At 56.3% G+C, this 16,332-nt stretch overlaps 1 protein-coding gene across 1 annotated transcript in view; it reads right to left on the reverse strand.

Annotated features, from left to right (window-relative positions):
- Window positions 1-15,037, reverse strand: part of Nkain1 (sodium/potassium transporting ATPase interacting 1) — a 44,934-nt gene extending 29,897 nt beyond the window's left edge. Inside the window, exon 1 of the mRNA XM_078025788.1 lies at window positions 14,891-15,037. Within this exon, the coding sequence (XP_077881914.1) occupies window positions 14,891-14,944 (54 nt within the window). The 5' untranslated portion in view covers window positions 14,945-15,037. The remainder of the gene's footprint in view (window positions 1-14,890) is intronic.
- Between the last annotated feature and the right edge of the window lie 1,295 nt (window positions 15,038-16,332).

The following is a 16,332-nucleotide window of genomic DNA, read 5'->3' on the forward strand; positions in this document are numbered from 1 at the left end:
GCTCTCTCCTGGAGCAGTGAAGAAAGGAGGCAGGGACTGGACCCCAGGGCTCACCGCGTCAGTCCCTGGGCCTCTGGGTGCAAAACGGGTTGGAGGGCTGCTCTCGGGACCCTCCCCTCATTCCAGGATTCCTGCCCAGAGGACCCCATTCAGCAGGCAGTGGTGGCTGGCGGTGTCAGAGAGCCTGCCGCCCTGGGGCTGGGGCCTGGTCCTAGGAGCCACGACAGCAGCTACCATTTCCTAATCCTTACCTAAGTGCCAGGTGCTGTGCTGAGTGCTCTTCCTGTGTCCTCCACTGAGCACGCTTACCCGGCAGCCCTGAGAGGCACGCACAGTCACCATCTCCACTTCCGGATGAGGAAATGAGGCCGAGAGGCTGAGCTGCCTGTGTTCACACTTGCAGGGAGCAGAAGCGGGGCTCCCGCACTCCCTCTTCCTCCTCTGCAAGATGGGGAGACCCCACCACTCCTGTGGCATGGGGGGGGGGTGAAGGCTGATTAAGCAGCTGCCCAAAGCGGCCCTGATAAACTGTGTCCCACTTCCTGTCCTGCAGAGCCCAGCCACCAACAAGTCCCACCTGTCACAGCTGACAACCACAGTGTCATTCCCAGGCTGCAGCAACAGCCTTGTATTTCAGCCAAGGATCCCAGTGTCCCTGGTGGCCTGTCTTAGGGATGACAGCGAGTGGCAGCTTGGGGATGGCCGTCCACTCTGATGGCCCATGGGGCTGCTGACCACAGTCAGGCAGTGACAAGCTGAGCAGCTGGCAGGGCCGGAGGCTGCTGAAGCACCTAGGGGAGCCTCTGCCCACGTCCTGCCTCCAAGTCCAGGCTCTTCACTTCACACTGGGGACCTGCAGGCGCAGGACAAGAGCACCGGCAGAGGCCTCCACGTCAACTGTCTAACTATGCAAGAGTTACAAACCAAGATAACACCCTCTTAAATAAAATAGCCCTGTCCTCTGAGCAGCCCGACGTCCCGGAAGGCCAGGCTGTGCGGACTGGTTTCTCTGACGGCGTGGAGTTGGGACTCAGAAGACAGCGGCATCTGGGAAAGTCAGTACGTGGGGCCTCACACCCAGGTCTGGACACACCTGTCAGCATCAGTCACATCTGCCCTGCTCCACAAACAGCCAGTTTCTCGATCCCTTGAGCCAGGTGTGCCATACCCGCAGCATGGCCCAGCCCCTGGAGAAGCCCAGCAGTCCTGGAGGCAGGACAGGAGTCTCTGGGGTCCTGAGTATCTGCACTGGGTCTAGGGTGGGAGGGTGCACAGGCTTCTGGCAGGCGTGTCCCCCTGACCCTGTGGGCCTCTTGCCCCCTAGTAAAAGATGTGGCTAGAGGAGGGCAGGGAGGGCCCCTAACGCCCCGATACTGCTCAGGTCCCCGTTGGCGACTGTTGTAAGCAAACTGCTAAGTACTCATTAGACATATGTTTGCAAAGCAGAGTCTCTGGCCACTCTAGGGACATCCCAGGATGATAGAGAGTATGGGACTTAATACCAGGAAATCCAGGTTCCAGTCCCAACTTTGCCACATGCAGGCTGTGACAAGTGGCTTTGTGAATTCCTCTCTTGGGTCCTGTTTGCTCCTCTATAAAACAGGGAAGGTATCCTCGCCGGGAAGCGTGGTAGTGAGGAGAGGCTGGTGCCTGACTCGCGGGGACCTTCACCTTCACTCTCACTGCTAAAGGCGGCGCAGCCTATCATCCTAGTGACTCAGGAGGCTGAGGCAGGAGGATCATAAGTTTGGGACCAGCCTCAGCAACTTAGCAAAACCCTGCCTCAAAATCAATATAAAAAGGGCCAGGGGCGTAGCTCAGTGATTGAGGTTCCTGGGGTTGATCTCTAGTACAAAAGCACCTGGGTCTCTTACTGTCTTCCAGCACAGCCCTCACCATGTCCCCAAATGGTCATTGACAGTGCTTGAGTCCTCACGGGCAGGGACTCTGCCTCCCACACCACTGAATCCCCAGCACCCAGCATTATGCCTGGCAGAGTGAGCCCCCAGCGAATGTCTGACGGGCTGAGAGGACTGTGAGGTCGAGTCACTCCCACGCCCCTCCCCCCGCCCATCTGCACTCTGAGCATCCCACCTTCACATGCACCTCTGGGGGCCACCCTCAGGGACAGGCTCTAGGCCTCCATGAGCTTTAGGAAGAGGGGTTCAGTGCGGAACTAGGAAGAGAAGCACCACAGCACACCTGCGGGGTGGACGAAGGTGGTGGGGGCGAGATGCTGCAGGAGGAAATAATGGACGACCTACCCTAGAGATAAAAAGGAGAGCACTTAGCCAGTGACTCGGGAGGCTGAGGCAGGAGGATCAAAAGTTCAAAGCTGGCCTCACCAAAGTGAAGCACTAAGCCACTCAGGGAGACCCTGTCTCTAAATAAAAGACAAAACAGGGCTGGGGATATGGCTCAGAGGTCTAGTGGCCCTGAGTTCAATCCCCAGTACAGAAAAATCAAAGGCGGAGAGAACTTCCAGAGGCAGGTCGTGCAAGCACAAAGGCGCAAGGTGCATGAAGACCTGGGTGCTTAGCTCACGGTGGCCGAGTTCAGAGATGGCCATGGTGAGTCAGGACGGGTGGGCAGGCCCGGGCAGACTTTCAGTGTCCCACTGTCTAGACCAGGGATTCTCAATGTGTGGTCCCTGCCCAGCAGCAGCAGCACTCCCAGGAAACTTGTTAAAAACGCAAATTTTAGGGTCCCGCCCCAGACCTACTAAATGTGAAATTCTGGAGGTGTGCAGAGAACTCTGGATTTAACAAGCCTCCGTGTGAGTGTGAAGATGCTGAAGCTGGGGAACCGCGGCTCCAGGTTTCTCGAGGAAGGCGATTAGGAGCCACGTTGGGTTCTCAACTGAGGTTCCCCACTTTCAGGCCATCTGGTGAGGATCCATCCAGGGCAGCCTGGAGAGGGGCAGGTGAAAGGCGCCCATTGGAAGGAGGGCCCCCACAGACCCTCACCTCCAGCTGGACAGAGGCTCTGTGTGCTGCAGAACAAGGTAGCTGCCCAGGTGAAAGCAGGGTCCCCAGGGAAGCCACAGAGCCCTGCTGGGCACAGGGCCTGTTGTCAGGGTGACCACCTGTCACTTGGAGGAGAGGGGCCGCCTCCTATGGAGAGGTCAAGGATGGGGAGTTGGTTGTCATGGCAACCTCCCCTCAGGTGGGACAGGGAAAGGGAGGAAGGAGGCTGGTTGCTCCCAGAAACCCCCCCATCCCAGGAGGAATCTACTGACCCCACAGCCCTCAGTGCCCCCATCTAGCCCACTGCCCCCTCCTCTGTGCGTCTGGGCCCCAGGTGGCAATTTCCTCCCCTCCTCTCCTCCTTAGTTTGCTCTATCCTCCTGGTCACAGCCTAAGGGCTGGGTTGTCTCCTGGGTTACAGCCTGGGCTTCAGCAGCTGTGTGACCTCCCCTCCAGAGGCCAGGGCCCCTCCTCAGCCAGCCTTCGCCTTCTCTTGCCAACTACTGCCGTGCCGGGGCAGCGACTCATGTGGGGGCGGTGGCCCAGATCCGCAGAGGAGGAGGAACAGGACAGTCGTCCCCTCCCATGCAGAAGGGCCCTCTCGCTGCTTTTTAAGACATTCAGGAAGAAAGCCCAGGGCAACTTGGGCCCAACTGGACCCTTAGGAGAGAGGAAGGCAAGAGACCACCACACCCCCAAACCCAGGAGATTGCCAGGTTCAAGGGGCCTGGAGTTCAAATGGGTGGGTCAGAGTCCTGTGCTGACAATGTTCCCTTGGGCAGGCCTCACCCGCTCCTGAGCCTCAGGTTCCTCATCTGTACACCAGAGACAGTGTCTGAACAACCAGGTCTGCTTCCTGGGGTTACCCCAGGATCAGGCCGGGAGACGCGCCCTCAGGGGGAGGCAGAGGCCTGGTGCCCCCCTGAGCCCTGCCCTGTCTCTAGGGCAGGAGGCAATGTCCACTCCTGGTGGCTTCTCCTTGCTGGTGGGACACCCTGTGGGGAAGAAGAGCAGCTTTGGGGTCAGACATGCCCCATAAATACTGACTGCGGGTGCTGCTGCTTTTACCATTAATCATCGGGCAATGGATGGATGGAGGCCTGCCTGGGAAATCGCTTCCTCCAGGTAATTTATATCTCCTGTGCTCCTTGCGGTCTTCTTACACTCCGGTCTGCTAGACGGATGCTTGCTGGAAAGCAGAAGCCACGTGCTTTTCGGTTTTCCTGCCATGCCCTGGCCAGTTTCTGGCAGGGGGCACCCAAGGATCTCGGCCCGGAGGGGCTGGAGGTCTCCTCTAACTCAGGCAGCCCTCCTGCCTCCAGGGAGAGGTCCTTCCCCGGTCCAGGACCCTGGGTGTCAGGGTCTCTGTGGGTGAGCAGGAGCTGAGTGGCAGCAGCAAGATCTGGGACCACAGGGAAGTCCCAGGGCCGCCCCGGCCCCTCCCACTGAGAGCTGATAATAGGAGTGGTTCTAATTATGCGCTAATTGCTTTCTTCCAGGCAGCTTCTGGGAGCCCAGGAGTTCAGAGTTCATGAATAAATGAAGAGGGAGGAAGCGGGAAGGGATGTTTATTGATCCACAAATCTCGATGTGCCAGCCCCCGCCCCACAGATGCTCCGCCACGCGGCTGTGACACTTTGAATACCTTGGAACCTGGAACCGCCCCGCCCGGCAGCCCAGCCCCTCTCTCCCTGTAACAAACAGATGGGGATGGGGGCAAAAGGAAGTCACCAGAGTGTCCTCGACTGGCTTTGGGTCTCAGTCTCCACACTACCCTGGACTTACACTGTAGTCTTGGACAAGTCACTGACCATTTCTTGGGCTTTAGCTTTCCCAGCCCCTCTAGAAAGCCCTGCTTCAGCATGTGAATGGGGGAACCACAGAGCCACAAAGAGTCCTGTAGGGAGCATCACAAGTTCAAAGCCAGCCTCTGCAACTTAGGAGACGTCGTTTCAAAATAAAAAAAATAAGAGCCGGGCGGAGTGGCCCATGCCTGTAATCCCAGCGACTAGGGAGGCCGAGGCAGGAGGATTGGGAGTTCAAAGCCAGCAGCTTGGAGAGGCCCTAAGCAACTCAGAGAAACCCTGTCTCTAAATAAAACCCAAAAAAGGGCTGGGGGTGTGGCCCAGTGGTTAAGCTCCTGGCTTCAATCCCCAGCACCAAAATAAATAAAAAGGGGCTGGGATGTGCTCAGAGGTCCAGCGCCCCAGCCTTCGATCCCCACCTCCACCCAAATACCTCTTTCTCTAGGGGGCTGTAGACTGCAGGGAGGTGGTGGGAGGACACCATGTTTAGTGACACCTCTGTGCAGTGGGACACTTGGTGGTCAGATGCCGGCTCTGCTGCTCCCTGGCAGGCTGGGTGGGAGGCCCCAGCAAGGCTCTGAAGCCTCCCGAGCCTCAAGCTGCTCCATCTGCTGAAGGGGAGCCGCAGATGCTGGGCACCTGATGTCCTTCGCCTGGCGCCTTGCACACAATAAGGGGAGCTGGAGTGCCAAGGCTGCCAGCAGCCCTGCGAGTACAGAGTACAGGCTGGTGCCGTTGTGACAGGTGATAGAGGGCGGGGGTGTAGCTTGGGGGCAGAGCATTTGCCTAGCATCAGTGAGGCCCTGGATCCACCCCTGGCACTGCAAAGAGCAAAGAAAGGAAGCACAGGAGGAGGAGGAGGAGGAAATGAAGAAGGGGAAAAAAAAGAGAATCTAAGGTACAGAGAGGTCAAGCCACTTGCCCAACACCACGCATGAAGTGGTCTACTTGGTCTGGTCCACTTTTGTCCCCAGAAGTTGGTACATGATGGGTATCCATAAATAATGCCCAGAGTTACAGAAACCCAGAGGAGAAACAAGAAGCAGCCTGGCCTGGTGGTGCATCCCTGCAATCCCCCTACTTGCCTGTAATCCCAGTTACTTGGGAGGCTGAGGAAGAAGGATCATAAATTTGAGGCTAATATGGGAAACTTAGTGAGACCCTGTTTCCAAATGAAAAATAAATAAAAAGCTCAGTAGTAGAGTGCTTGCCCGGCAGTGGCAAGCCGTAGGTTCGATGTGAAGAACCAGGAAAACAAACATTCTTTATAATAATGAAGAATAAAAACAGGCCCTGCTTCTATTGACCAAGGGGGACCAATGAAAGGACTACATTGAGATTCCCTTCAAGGTCACAGTGAAGTGCTGGGTCTGCAGGAGCCCAGGACTCCTTGCCTCCTGAGTGGCTAGGACCAGCCGGATGGAGGGGCGGGGTCCCTGGTGTGCACTTACTGAAGGAAATACTTTTAGCCCTTCGTGATTCCAACAAGGAGTGAGGAAAGCTGGCCTTTGGCCTCTAGACCCCGTTCTACCTCTGCCTTGCCGTGAGACTCTGGGCAGGTGACTTCGGTCCTCAGAACCTCCAAGTCCTTGATTAGGAAATGAAATGGGGATGGCGAGGCCCCAGCTCTGGGGCTGCTGTGAGGCTGCCGTGGGAAGCCGCTGGGAAGCCACAGGGCACAGGGGCTGAGCGCGGGGCTCAGGTTTGTCTCCCGGGCCTACTGCTACCTGGAGGAAGGGCTCTGGGCCTCGGATTCCACTCCTGTGCCCACCATGGAGGGCGTGGCGAGCTGACCAGCCCAGTACTGCCAACCCCACAGGATGAAGCCGGTCCCAAGAGCTCAGCAAATCTCTACTGGACACCACCCTGTGAGAGACCCCGAGGTCCATCACATACGGGGAAAACAGAGTCCCCAAGAGGGGCAAGAACTTGCCCAAGGTCACAGAGCCAGCTCTGGGCAGAGCTAGGCCTACTTGGGAGCCAGGTGGGGCAAGGCCCCTGTCAAGACTTGGGCTCCTGGGGGGTATGAGATGCTCAGGACCCCCCACAGCACCCGGTCCATCCTGATCATGGCTCGAGGACTCTGGGGGGCTAAGGTGCCCTTCCTCTGGTGCTTCTTGGTGGCTCCAAGGCTGTCTAGTACCAGCGAGGAGTGTAGAGGACATTGAGGGCTGACCTGCCTTCCCGGCCCACCTGACCGGCCCTCCACGCCAGAGCTGGCTGCAGAGGCCTTGGAAGGGATCCAGGGGCCCAGGACCAGAGCACTATTTGTCAGCTTTGCATGGTGGCGGCAGGCTCGTCTCCATGGCAACGGTGCAGTGTGAAGGCATCCTGGCATCATTAGGGAGTAGTATAAACAGAGGCTGCAGTAGATTACACGCCTATTATGAGCAGTCTCAGGCTCTGAGCACTGGTAATTATGCCTAATTGTGCATTTAATTGTGTAATTGAAAACCCACATCTCTGGTTCAGGCTGGGGCCGCAGAACCTACCCCCCTCCCCAAAGAAAAGGGGCTCAGGAGCCCCCCCTTACTCTGGAGATCTCAGGGCGGGCAGGAGGGGAGAGCCAGGACTCTCCACTTCCCTGCTTCCTGGGTCAGCAGCTTAGCCAAGTCCCGGGATTTGGGGAGCGGGGTGGGGAGGAGCAGGCTTGAGGCAAAGGGACTGGACAAGAGCACACAATGTCCATATTTCCCGTTATTTACAGATAACACCTCATACTATTGGCCTGTCTTTGCAAGACCTAGAACCAGCATCTGGTGGTTCCAGGGACCTGGGTCATCATTAGATGCTCTAAACATGTCCAAGTAGTCACCCAGCCACACACAAATTCTCAGTCACCGCCACAGACAGGAAACTCACCACCTGGTCTCAGCCCCTACCCCTGCAGAGTCTTTGGAGAGTAAGAAAAACACTGATGAAGCTCAACACCCTCCTCCAATTTTCCATTTCACAGACTGGGAAAATGAGGCCCAGAGAGGGTTAGGGGCAGCTCAAAGTTGCACAGCGGACTGAGTACCAGAACCCTGGTATTCTAAGTTGCAAATGAGGGTGTTGTCTATACCCTAAGGTGAGTCAGCACCTAGAATCGTGCCTGGTGCTTTGTGGGACTTCATTAGTATTTGCTGGGTCAGGTTAGCTGTGGCAATTCTTAGCCTCTGACCCAAGAATGTTAGTCCTTGGGAAGCTCATCTGTGTGGACCAGGGGTTAGTGGCGGGCCAGAACCTCCCAGTGCTGAATCTCTGTGGTCTGAGACTTGATTTCACACCAAATATGCCACATGGGCATTGGGGATAGAGATGCAGACACTCAAAGAGACGGAGGAAAGAAGAGTCATTTAAATCCTTGAAAACTGGACAACCAGGTGTGGAGCCTTGGGCAGGTCCTCAGAAGTCTCCTCTCCCGGGCTCTGAGACCCATCAGTCAGCGCTGCCTGCAGCCACGGGGCAATGAGGTGGCCACGCTGACTGTAGAAGTGAGGGCGCTGGCTGCTGACACAGAGCTGTAAGGGTCCCTGGGGTGCTGAGTTCAACCTCCTCTAGCTACAGAGGCAGAAAGCCAGGAGAGGACCACGCCCCACCCCGCATTCCCTCTTAGTGAGCCCTGGGCCCAGACCTCTCCCTGTAGCACCTCAGGTCACACTCAGCTTAGTGCCGTGAGGTGGGTGCTAGCATCATTCCCATTTTATAGATCAAGGGTCAGCAAGGTCAGGGCCACAAGGATTCAACAGAACCGCAGCTCCATCCTGGACCTTGCACTAGTTGATGCAACCCTCTGAGCTCAGGTAGGAACCCACCATCAACTCTAAGGTTGATTATTATCCTGATGGAGAGAAGTGCAGGTGGGAGCTCAGAGAGGTTAAGTGTCTTGCCCAAAGTCATTCAGCTACAAAGCCATGGAGCTGGAACTCAAACCCTCGTCTGAACCCAAAGCCTAAACCCTCCCCAGTCCACCTCCTTGCTCCTCCACTGGTCAGTTGCTGTGAGAGGCAGGGCCAGGAGGCCAAGGTAAGCCATTAACACCTGCAAACACAGCTAACAGCTCTCCTAAACCTGGATGCCCACTCTCCTCCCTGCTGGCAGAGGGGTCCCTGGGAGGCTTGCTTTGCTGCCTGAGGCTCCCCCTCACTCTCCAAAGCAATTGGTGAACCTCTGCAGGCCAGGGCAGGGGAAGGCCAAGGCCAAGGCCAAGGTGCTGGGACAAGCCAGCTCCACACGTGTGGCCTGGAATCCATTAAAAAAAGTTATCTCTGGTCTCAGTCTGTCCTCTTGTCATTCACCCTCCTTAAAATTAGTGGAGGGCTGGGGTTGTGGCTCAGTGGCAGAGCACTTGCCTAGCATGCATGAGGCACTGGGTTCGATCCTTAGCATCACATAAAAATAAAATGAAGATATTAAAAAAAAATTAGTGGAGAGAATATGTTCCAGTGATCAGTTCTGACTATCTCTGCTTGGTCCAGATTTTACAAATCCTTTCCCCTTGATGACTTATCTGAGGCCCAGACTGTATGTCCTATTTCCTTGGTAACAAGTCATTTCATTCCTCTGAGCCTCAGTGTGCCCACCAGTAAATGGGTATAAACCCACACCTCTCTCAGAGCTGTGCCGGTTGGTGAGCTGTCCACACAGGGTAGCTGCTTCCCTGGGGAACTTCCTCTCTATTTGCATCCCAGCTCCAGTTAGCCCCACGGAGCTGGGTGGGTAGACATGGGGGGAAGAGACACGTGAACAGCCGTAGATGACCTGGCATCTGATAAGACCTGCTATGCCTAGGGAAAGACCTGGATTTCTCCACCTGCTCCACCCCAGCATGTCCCCCACCCCACAGTGGGAGCCACCCAGGGCAAAAGAGGCAGAAGCTCAGATCTGGGTGTGAATCCTCCTTCTGTACCCACTATTTATGGTCAGGCCAGATGGCATCAAGGGACAGTGCCAGGCTCACAGCAGACATCACACAGAAGGACGTTCATGTTTCCTGAGCCCCACATTTTCCACATAAAGAAATAAAGACTTGGGCTGGGCTGGGGATGTGGCTCAAGCGGTAGCGCGCTCGCCTGGCATGCGTGCGGCCCAGGTTCGATCCTCAGCACCACATACAAACAAAGATGTTGTGTTCGTCAAAAACTGAAAAATAAATCTTAAAAAAAAAAAAAAAAAAAAAAAAGACTTGGGCTGGGCGGTGGCTCAGGGGTCGAGTACTTGGGCAAGGCCCTGGGTCTGATCCGCAGCACCACAAAAATAAAAGTGATAATAATACCAAAAAGAAATGATGATTTGATGTGGAGTATTGATGGCAATGACCTTGATCACTAAGACCTCTACTCTAGGCAGAGATGGGCTGAGGTGACTTGTCCAAGACACAGAGCAAATAACAGCTGGCCACAGGAGGCACCTCCCTGGGCTGGGCAAAGTCAGGCATCATCTCACGGAATCCCCCAAACTGCCACGGGATGGAAGTGGCTGTTCGGACTACTTTACAGGTAAGGAGGTGGCAGTTCAGAAGGGGAGAGGAATTTCCCAGAAGTCACATGCAAGGCAGCAATATCTGCCCAACCACAGAAGGCTCCTCCTGACTCCTGCGCCAGCATTCAGAGCAGCTGTCATTTACCGGTCCCGGCTGAGAAGTCATCTACCTGCCAACGGGCTGGACCAGGGCCGTCCCAGGGCCCCTGCAGCCTCTCATTCCAGTTAGCACTGCCTGGTCGCAAGGGCCCTCTGGCCTCAGTCTATCCAGGAGGTGATGCCCCCAGCTACATGCCACCCAAAGGGGACTGAGGATCAGAAGGGGTCAGTGGCCTGGACAATCTCCTGCTCCGGACTCTGAAGCCCAGCCCAAAGCCAGACCCTCGCGTGGATCCATGAGCTCACAGCCCAGCTGCTTCAGAGCCCAGGCACCCGGCACAGCCACCTCCTCCCGTCTCCACGTCACCATCGCTAATAACGACATCCATCAGGGTGACCACGTTTCACACCATTACTCGTCGCTCAGCTGGAAGTGACATATTTCCCCCTCACCCACCCACCACCTTCCAGAAAGCAAAAGGGCTTTCTAGAAGGGAAACAGAAGGACACCTGGTTTTTTCTGAGTGCCTACTATGTGCCTGGCACCTGGCTAAGGAAAGCCTCTTCTTGCCTCTGTGAATGAAGGTGACTCTCCTTTCCAGGGAGGAGGGAGCTGGGGCCCCAGGAGGGAACGCATGTGTCCAAGGTCACACAGAATGGGGACAAAAACAAGTGATGTATGACTGAGCGCTTGCTGTCACAGGGCCAAGGCACTATGGGTGGTGACTGTTGAAACATTATCCTTCCCACTTTCAGTTGAGGAAACTGGGTCTTGGTCACACATTGGTCACAGGGAGCAGCCAAGGGGCACAGGGCTGAGAGGCCAGCTCTGGGCTACCTCCTGGGTCTGTCACTGTCTGAGTGACCTCAGGAAAACCTCATCACCGCTCTGAACCTCAGTGTCTTCATCTGAAAAAGGGGATCATAAAAGTGTCAATCCCCTTGTGTGGAATTACAATAATAAGAGGGATAAAAACAGCACAACCGCTAAACGTTTATTGATCGTTAACATGTGTCAGGCACTCGGCCAAGCACTTTACATATGTGAGCTCATTTGGTTAAATGAGGTAATGCATATAAAGTGCTTAGCACAGGACTCCTGGAAGGGGAGCGATAATGATGATGATAAAGAAATTGATGACGATTCCCTAGGGCCAGTGTCCCTGGTCCATCCCCTTCCAGGAAGGATGGAGTAGCCTATAAAGTTTCAGGAAGGAGGTGGACTCGGGGCTGGATGAGAGATAAAGGCCAACAAGTAAACCTGAAGAAGCAATTAATAATGTCAAAATGACGGAGCCAACAGGCCTGGGAGAGCAGGGACCCGAGAAGTTCTACAGAACAGAACCAGAGCAAGGGGCAACCAGATCCTGGCTCTAGCCCAGATGCCAGCCCAAGCCCCAGACAGGCAGAGCTGACAGCAACCCAGGGCGCCAGGCCACTGGTCCTTCCCATTTACAGATGGAAAAGCAGAGACTCAGGGTGGAACAGACACCTGCCCAAATCTGCAGGATGCCATCGGCAGAGCAGGGCTTCGACCCAGGCCTCCTGCCTCCCAGTTCTGTGCCCAATGACCTCCTGCTTCCCACAACAGACAGTGCAGGGGGCACCTGGAGTATTTGGGCCCCGATTCCACGGAAGCCACTCGCGTTATGAATCATCAGGATCATAACGAAGAACAATAGTTGATTGACTGCCTGCTGCTCCAGGCACAGCACTAGATTCATCACATGGGCTTAATTCCCACAGGAACCCTAAGAATTAGTGACTCTTGATATTATTTAACAGATGACAAAATTGTAGTTTAGAGAGGGTAAGCAACTTTCCCAAGATCACACAGCCAGGAATTAACAGAGTTGGACCCAATCTGTCCTGTCATACTCTGGACTTTTAACAGTCCCCTACTCTTGTCCACCTGAGTGACACCTACTGCTTCATACTGCAGTCCCTACTGCTCCCTCTGACTCCCCCACCCACCCCATGCCCTGGTCCCTCACCCAAAGCAAGGCTAGCCCTATATAGAAGAGATTTAGAATTGGCCTGCTTCGTTGTAATGCTTAAATTCCACTCAAAAAAGAAAAATGACACCATTTCTCAAGTTTTCAGCCGAAAAATATTTAATGGCCTCTTTTATCCCTCAGTCTGTTGGATAAGAAAACCGAGTCTCCCCTTTCCCCTCAGGCCCGTGAGTTCAGCATCCTGGGAGCATATTCTGGAAACTGCCAGGCAGTGGGGACTCCAGGGGCTTAGTGACAGCTGGAGGGACCCTCTCTGTAATCAGCTCAGACAGAGCAACCGAGCCAAGAGGACAATTTCCAAGTTCCTCCTCAGAGCACCTCCGAAATGATCTCCTGTAAGCTACACAAGCCGCCCAAGCCACGCAGCCGGACGCAGAAGAAGTAGAACCCCACCCAGATCCCACCCCGATCTAGAAGCAGCTGCTGGTGGAAGAATGGGCTCAGCTTAGCAGGAGAGAGCTCTGGAGGCAGGAGGCAGACCTCCTCTGCCACTTTGCACCTCCACAGGGCGGTAAGCACCTCTGTAGGTGCCCCAGACACACCAGGGCCAGAATTACTTGTTCTATAATTAAGAAGGCAACAGAAGACCAGGTGTGCTGGTACATACCTATAATCCCAGCAACCTGTGGGGCTGAGGGAGGAGGATTGCAAGTTCAAGGCCAGCCTGGGCAATTTAGCAAGGCTCTGTCTCAAAATAAAAAAAATAAAAAGGGCAGAAAATGTAGCTCAATGGTAGAATGCCCCTTGGTTCAATCCCCAATACCATGAGAAAATAAAATAAGGGCTAGGGATGTCATTTAGTGGCAGAGTGCTCACCTATCATGTGTGAGGCCCTGGGTTCAAGCCTCAGTACCACAAAAACAAACAAACAAAAAACAACCGAGTTTCTAGCTTGAAATTTAGAAATTAACAAACCCAGCAAAAGAATCTTTTGGGTTTCAACATTTCTTGTTCATTTCAACATTTCATGTTCGGTAGACTAGATAAAGAAAGGGGTTTCTACTATGAGCTAGGAATTGCCAAATAACTGATCTGTTCATTTATTTTGCCAATATTAATGGAGTGCCAGGCACTGTTCCAGCTGCTGGGGACTTAGCAGGGAACAAAACAGACAATCTCTGCCCTTCTGGAGCTTCCATTCTACCTGATCATAATTAATCTCCCCCTCAATCCTCAAGGATGAACACTTGAAGGTTGGGCAGCCCCCGGTGGCCTGTCTCCCCCAGCAGGGAGCAGGGAAGGCTACAATCTTCAGAACCTGTCTGTGGATGGCATGTTTGGGACTAGTGTCCCTAAGAGGAGGGAGTAACATAAAAGGGAGGAGCGAGTTGGGGGGTGCCCAGACCCCAAAGCTTCCCTCTACATCATCCTCTGCACCTGTGGAGAGGATGCAGGCCAGAGTGCAGACCCAGATGATGGAGTCTAGCATGAGGGAGGCTCAGTGTCCCTCAATCCGCACTCAAACCTGAGTGCTGCCCCACCAAGGTGGGTGGCCGGTATGTGTCTCTCCCTAGAGAAGCAGCATAGTTTCACAGCCCCTAGTTGGACACTGGTCTCTCCTTATCCACTCTCCCAAATTCACCTGCCAGAGCCTCTCTTGAAGGGTACAGCTGGTTCCCTTCAGCCTCCAAATTCACTTCTCTGTCCTCCCTGGGAAGAGGACCTGAGTTCTCAAAGCTGGGACAGGCAGTGTCCCCCAGTGTTCTGATCCTTCCCAGGGCACCCAATTCTCCCCACTCCATAGGTGCTAGCCCTAGCAGAGAGCTAGCGTGTCTGGCCCCACCCCTGCTGCTCTAATGGATCTTATGACTGCTGGAACGTGGATAGCCACAGTGACCAGGCCAAAGCAGGGAAGGTGGTCAGGCGCCTGGTTAAGTCAGGCTGGCCCAGAACCCGGCCGTTCCTGGGGACCCTCTCCGGAGAGGTGCCGCTCCATTCCAGGCCGCCCAGTGGGGAGGGTGTAGGAGGCAGAAACAGCACAAAGGAGTGTTGAGCGTTCTCGGAGTCCACGATCCCAACACACAGATGAACCCCGACCAGAAACACTGACGCACCAAAGAGAAAGCCAGAGAGCCCACACAGCAGCCGGGACTTTGTGCGAAACACTCGCGCAGGGGGCAGAGACCCGGAGGAAGGGAGCGCACGCGACCCAGCGATCTGGAGGGAAACACGCGGCAGGGACCTCAGCGGGTCCACAGACACACCCCCCGCCCCAAGAGAGCCACTGTCCCCCGCGCAGCCCCAACAGGCGTCCACTAGTCCAGTGCCGGCCGGACGCCTGGAGCCCAGGGCGCGGGGCGGACCGGGGCCCCGCACAGGATGCGCTGGACCGTGCGCGCGGTGCCGAGGGAGCGCGGGGCACAGCGGCGACAAGCGCACACAAAGAGACAGCCCGGCCAGCAGGAGCAGGCTCCGCCCGTCCGCTCCGCGACTCGGAGCCCCCGCGCGGGCGCTCCACCGCCACACGCGGCCACCCAGCCCTCGGCGCGCCCGGACCCGCCCCGCCGCGCCCCACCCCACGCGGCCGCCCGGCGCGGCTCACCAGCTGCAGGCAGCAGAAGGCGACGAGCGTGCAGCGCCCGCTGCACTTGCCCATGGCTCCGGGCCGCGCGGACCGTCCCCGGCGCCCCTCTCGCTCCGCGGCCGCCGCTCCTCGCGCCGCGCGGGCTCCGCGGCCTCCCGCTGGCGCCCCGGGCGGCGGGGCCGGGCGCCTAGGGCCGGGCCCGGGAGCGCCGGGTCCCCGGGGCTGGGGCCGGCCGGCCGCGCTGAGAGTCCATGGTCCGCCGGCGCAGGTCTGCCGCCGCGCCTCCTTTGTCTGCGGCCGGCCGTCAGGCTCACCCCGGCCCCGGGCGCGGGCGGCAGGCGCAGGGCGGGCGGCGCGGGCACCGGGCGCGGCGCGGCGCAGCACTGCCCAGCTGGGGCAGCCGCCCGGGCGCTCGGCGGCCGCCGCTTCCCGGCCCACCACGTGGCTCTGCCGCCGCCGCCGCCACCGAGCAGGGAGGGGAGGGAGGGGCGGGGCGGGGCGGCCGCGGGAGGGAGGAGAGGGAGCCGCGGAGGTGGGGGAGGGTGCGGAGAGGCCGGAGGGGGGAGAGTGCGGCTGACAGCCCGGGGTCAAATCCGGACTCCAGCACTCACTCGCTGTGTGACCTTGAACAAATCACAACACCTCTCTGGACCTCGGGGGTTCTCGTGAACAAAGTACGAATAGTGTCTCAGTGCTCATGTGAGCATAACCGGCATCATGTAAATAACGCGCTTAGCCCTGAGTCGGGCCTCCTGAGGGTGCTGGAGCGTTCCTCCTTCACCCTGCCTCCTTGGTCCTGGGTTCTAATTTAACTTTCATTTCTGCCCTTCATCCCAGCCTCCCTCCTAAGTGCCTGGCCAAGTATTCTTCCTTCCCTCTTTCCTTTTACTGGCATTTATTGAGCCCTGACTGCATACACACTCCTGCTGCTGGAAGCCAGAATAATGCCTACAGCACTGTCCTAGGACCCAAGGAGCTTCACAGCCCAGGGACCAGACAGACAGGCTTCCAAGAAGACAGCGATGAAGTGGGATGAAGTGGGCGGCGGCACAGGTCTGCCCAGGAGGCTCCCGCAGCTTCCTAACCCAGGTTGGATCCAGGAGGGAGTCAACAGGTTTGCCAGCAAAAAGACTGCCTTCTTCAACCACTCCCGAAAGCTCCAAAGTGAACCATCCCAAGTCCACCTCATCACTCTTGCCTGTTTGGTGACTGGCATCACCTAGGGATTCCCTAGGGCCCCTCCCTCCAGGCTTCCCTGTTCCATCTGGCCTGTCACTGAGTTCTGTGGACTGTACTTTCTAAGCAGTATTTCCGTAATACCAGGTGCTCTGCACTGGGGATGAGAGAAGGAACCAGACACAGTCTAGTGAGAGATCATCATTAAAACAAGCAAATACCTAAGTGCATAATTCAAATTCTAATGAGTGCCTTAAGGATAACAAAGTAGGGCTGGGGATGTG

The sequence above is a fragment of the Ictidomys tridecemlineatus genome, chromosome 11, assembly GCF_052094955.1.
Source record: "Ictidomys tridecemlineatus isolate mIctTri1 chromosome 11, mIctTri1.hap1, whole genome shotgun sequence".
NCBI classification, from domain to species: Eukaryota; Metazoa; Chordata; class Mammalia; order Rodentia; family Sciuridae; genus Ictidomys; species Ictidomys tridecemlineatus.